Raw genomic sequence first — 5304 nt, forward strand, 5'->3', positions numbered from 1 at the left:
AATCAACATTATTCTAACAGTTCTAGCCACTGCAGCAAGATGAGAGACAAAATAATAACATTGTGGAAAATGGATGGTAAAACTTGGAAAGCACAAAATAAATATTCTTTGTAGAGGATATGGTTATCTATATAGCCAATCCAAGAAAATCAACTGACAATTACAACTAAAGAGAATTCAACAGTGCCTAAAACAAGATAAACACAAGAAAACAAGAAAAATATTATTAACTACCCTTTATAGCAAGAATGAGATGGACTAAAAAATTCATAATATCAACACTTACTATCAACTGCATGTGAGACTGAATGCAGGACTATGAAATTAGGAATGGAGACATTTGGTTGGATTTGAATGAACCTGAAAGCTATTAACTTTGAAGTTTCTTCAAGTCATCTTTGCCAACCGAAGACTCCCTTCCTCTTTCCCATTAAAGGAAACCTGCTATTCCTGTTTAAGAAAAAAATCCTTAAGACGGCCTCCAGGGGCGACTTCCCATCTCTGTCATTTTGGTTCCAGTTCACGCCTGAGACCATGACAGGAGTGCCAGGTAGAGGCTGTTTCTCTGCCAGTTCTTCCAGAGGAAGCAGAGGACTTTTTCGAGCTTGAGACCTACTTTTGTGCCTTGTAGGAGCCTTGATGTCCTTCTCCAACTTCGTGTGAGCCTTGGTGTTTCTGACTGTGGTGTAGATGGGCTCATGCTCATGTTTTCCAACCTCTCTCCAGGCGGCATCTCTCGAGGCCTTGTTAACTGTGCTGTGATAATGGCAGAGGCAGGAGCTCAGAATGACGCCAACCAGCACATTGTGACTTTTGAAGATGAGTGCATATACTTCTCCCCAGAGGAATGGGAGCTACTTGATGCTGCTGGGCAACACCTGTACTATGTTGTGATGCTGGAGATCGTTCTACTGGAGACCTTACAGGGACTTGCACTTCCCAGATACCACTTAATTCCCCAACCTGAGCCACCAAGAGTTCCCCAAGCTCCTGGCATGGTAGACATAGCTCTACCCATGGTAGAGATAATCCCAGAGAGCCCTGGCCCTGGTGGTTGTCATAACATAAAGGATAAAGATGCATCTTCTGAGCAGGGTGTTTCTGTGAGAGTGTCACAGGTGCGAACTCTCAAGGTAGGTTCTTCCATCCAAAAGAGCCACCCATGTGACATGTGTGACCCTATCTTGAAGGACATCTTGCACCTGACTAGAGAGCAGGTAACATCCCCCAAGCAGCAACCATACCCATGTAAGTCATGTGGGAGAACCCTCTGGGTCACTGAAAACCTTGTCCAGAGCTGGAGGCTGCAGAATGAAGAGACACTATCTTGAATGGGAAAGGGCCAGGCCTCCTCTGTGAAGAGCAGCCAAAGCCACATATCAAAGAAGGCCTGCACTTTACAGGAGGATGGGGAGGGTCAACTCTGAATTTGTCCCACACAATGCCATTCACAATGGGGAGAAGCCACGCAGGAGCACTGCATGTGATGAGGCCTTTCACACAGGACAAGAGGATTACAAGTGCAGTAAATGTGGGGAAGCTTTCAGCGACAAAGAAAAATGTGTTCGGCACAAGAAAGTACACACAGAAGAAAAGTCCTGTAAGTGCACTGCATGTGGGGAATTATTTAGCTACAGCTCATACTTTTTGGTACATGAGAAAACTCATAGCAAAGCAACAACTTCTAAGTCCAATAACCATGGGGAATGTTTTAGCTTCAACTCCAGCCCCAGAATACACCAGGCATCTCACGTGGGATTAAGGCTTAATGAGTATGCTGAATGTGGGAAAACTTTCAGCAGAAAATACCACCTTGTTCAGCACTGGAGATGTCATACTGGAGCAAAACCTTATGAGTGCAGTGAATGTGGGAAAGCTTTTGTACACAAAAATACACTTAAGCAGCACCAGAAAACCCACAGTGGAGAAAGGCCTTTCGTGTGCAGCAGCTGTGGGAAGGCCTTTCTCCATAAAGATACTCTTGCTGACCATGGGAAAATCCTCACTAGAGAAAGGTCTCATCTGTGTGATAAATGCTGGAAAAACTTTAGCCAACGTTCCTACTTGAAAATACATAATAGAATTCACAGTGGAACAAGGCCTTACCAGTGCAATGAATGTGGGAAAACCTACCCCAGTAAGCACCAGCTTACTCAACACAAGAAAGTTCACAGCACAGCAAGGCCTACAGGTAATGTGAATGAGGGAAATTCTTTGGTGGCAACTCCAGCTTCAGTATAAACCGGAGACATAACACCAGAGCAAGACCTTACATGTTTAGCAAATGTGGGAAAGCATACAGAAGATGCTCCCACCTTCCTTGACATATGAAAGTTCACACAGAAGAAAGGCCTCAAGAGTACTGCAGTTTTGGCGATCCTTTAACTACATCTTGTAAGTTTAGCATGAGAACTTTCACACCAGAGAGGCCATAGAGAGCAAGGAGCATGCTTTCTCCATGCCCAGCACAGCATGACTCACAAAAGAAGAATGCTCTGAAAGTTGCCTTTGAGATGGAACAACCAGGTGAACTTCGTAAATCCAGGTATCCATGCTGGGGTGATAACTACAAGTGCCAGGTAGGCACAGAATTTTCAAGAACTAGTTTACATTTTCTAACTTTTCCAGGGCCTTCCCTTGTCCTGAGTTATGACATTGCTAGTGTCAGCTGCAGAAACCATCACACTTCCACCAGCACCCAATGCCCCACACTGTCAGGCAAAGCAGACCTCCAATCTACTATTTCTGGGAGGGAATTGTGAGTGGTAGGAGCCCAATGGGGATCCTCCTTCTCTCCTCCCTGATGGTTTCAGTGTGGGCATGCCCAGCTCCTGCCGAAAAGAATTGAGCTGGGATCTGTCATTCTCCAGAGGTTTTCATTTTCCATGAACAGTACTGACTGTACCTGAGGCAGCTGAAATGGACCTCTCCAGCCTCCAAATTACCCAGCCTTGGAACTGCTTGCCCCACACTGGTCTGATTTGCTCAGTGAAAATGCGTTATTGTTAAAGCCTTTACTCTGTTCTGTTCACTGTGTGGAGCTGACTGAAAAAATAAATGGGATTTCCAGAGAAAGATTATCTGAGCTCATTTCTTCTGTTCATACCTACAAGGGTGCTGACTGCTTTCCACAATTGGGGAGCAAACTGAGACTGTGGGCTGAGCTAAGTATCTATGGCAGGTACTAGCCATGTCTGACTATTGAGCACTTGAACTATGGCTGGTCAGACTTGAGGAGTGCTGTATGTATAAAACACACACAGGATTTCCAATACATAGTATGAAAAAAGAGGGAGAGTATGAAACATCCCATTTCATCTTTATACTGACTATATGTAAAAATGGTAATATTTTGAGTATATTGTGTTAAATAAAATATTACTAAATTATCTTAAAACAGACTTTGCTAGCATGAAGTGAGAAATTTCTTTTTGGGGGGCCCCAAATTTTACGTGCCTCAGAGAAAATAGCAGTGTGGCAGGAACAAGTGCTCAGGCTAACTGACATTGCTGGCTAAGCCCCCTTAGGAAAGCCAATTTGGCCCTGTGGGACTGATCTTACTGCCTGGACGTCACCTTTGAACTCTAAGCTCACCCTGAAGAAGGCGTAATTGACATAACAACCTCCAGTGCTTCTGGGAATAGCATGAGTTAAGTCCCTTTGTGCCAGGGGATGTCTCCCATTCCCCAGCACTTTTGAGGTACAGCTATTTCCTGATACCTGCCCAGAAGTCATGGCACCTGTGAAGTCAAAATCTGGGAAGCAAATGAGAACTACGGGGGCTAAATGGGAAATGTAATCAATGTGTTTCTTGTTCTAATGCAAAAAATATTGTCATCTTTCTGATGTTCAAATTTATTGATGGTAATGATATAAATTATTTTCCTACTTTGTAAAACTTTAATCCTTAACACTTGTAAGACTAACTCTTGTAAATCTTATCTTAGAAATCCAGCTCACCTCTTTTACATTTTTAGATGGTTGAGCAAAACAAAAAGAAGCATAGGATCTTGTGACCTGAAAATTATGATATTCAAACATCAGTGCCAATAAATAAAGTGCTGTCAGAACCCAGCCACACACATTTACATATTGTTGTCTATGGCTGCTTTTGAGCTAAACCAATAGAGATTACTGATTGAGATGAAGTCTGGACATAGCTAGCAAAATTTTAAATATATACTATCTGACCCTTTTTAGAGAAGTTGGCTGATCCTTTATGTTGTTTTTTAAAACCACCCCTAAGAAAATGGATGCACATATTACATTAAGAATGTGTAATGCATGTGTTTATATATGTGTGAATCTATGACCCGACTCTTAACATATCTATTTGATATATTATTTACTTAGTTCCAATTAAACATCACGTTCCATAAATACAGGATGTGATTACTTTGTGTAGGTTTGCTGGGGAGCGGGGTGTATTTCCCTCGGTCCTTCTCCCCGCCATGACAAAGAATCCAAGGGCAGAGACACAGTAGTGAAGCAAAGTAAAAGTTCTACTTAAGGTTACTTATAGGAGTGCAGGAGGCAACCTCAGCAAGGAGAGGCGCCCTGAAAGGTTTGGAGAGAGAAAGTTTAAGATTAAAATGTTACACACTTAGAAAGTGTGGGCGACCTCAGAGAGAGGAGCACCCCGAAAGGTTGGGGGTTCCCCCTTTTAAGGATTCTTAGGAATGCGACTAAGCACAGGGGTTGCAGACTTAAGTGGTCTTTGAATACTTAAAATTAACATAACACAGGGAAGTTCCTGCTCTGAGTTCTCCCTGGGATACCAGTGTCTAGGACTGGGAGCAGATCAAACAGGCTGCCTGCCCAGCCCCCAAGGTGGGCTGAGCTATTGTCTGTTCGCTGAAGAGTAAATTAAGAATCTTACATTTTTAACTTCCTGAGTAGTAAACTACAGTCTTTAAGATGGAATCTTTCCTGCCTTTTACTGTGTTGTTTATGGCTGGGCCTGCAGGCTACGTTAGTTGCCTAGGTTACAAACTTCTTAATTAGGGCCGGAAGGAGAAAAAAACAGCATATAGGTAAAGGTAAAGAAATAAGCTGGGCCTACATGATTAACACAAGAAAGACATGGGCTATGCTGAGGTACCCTCCTTTATCTGGGAAATATTCAAACATTCCAGGCCAAGTTGCTCTTGGCTTTTTGAGCTTTAATTAATTTTGGGTCTTTTTTTAGTGGACTTTCTGGCCTTTTCCTCTTTCCACCACTCATATTTATTTTCCTGCCTAACATGCCCCTCAAGCAGGTGGGGCCCAATCATTGGGGTGAGGAGTGACAACCGCTCTGGCTGC

General features: G+C 43.1%; 1 protein-coding gene across 1 annotated transcript; it reads left to right on the forward strand.

The window, feature by feature from the left end:
• Positions 1 to 1407: 1407 nt before the first annotated feature.
• Positions 1408 to 2241, forward strand: LOC130679788 (zinc finger protein 304-like). The gene has a single exon (XM_057489218.1). It carries the CDS (start codon positions 1408 to 1410, stop codon positions 2239 to 2241), a length of 834 nt encoding a protein of 277 aa, XP_057345201.1.
• Positions 2242 to 5304: the final 3063 nt, after the last annotated feature.

Source organism: Manis pentadactyla, chromosome 12 (genome assembly GCF_030020395.1).
Source record: "Manis pentadactyla isolate mManPen7 chromosome 12, mManPen7.hap1, whole genome shotgun sequence".
In the NCBI taxonomy this organism is placed as follows: domain Eukaryota; kingdom Metazoa; phylum Chordata; class Mammalia; order Pholidota; family Manidae; genus Manis; species Manis pentadactyla.

What these genes read in the sequence shown, in the direction of transcription:
- LOC130679788 (XM_057489218.1), top strand. Translation starts at nt 1,408, where the DNA reads ATGGGGAGGGTCAACTCTGAATTTGTCCCACACAATGCCATTCACAAT.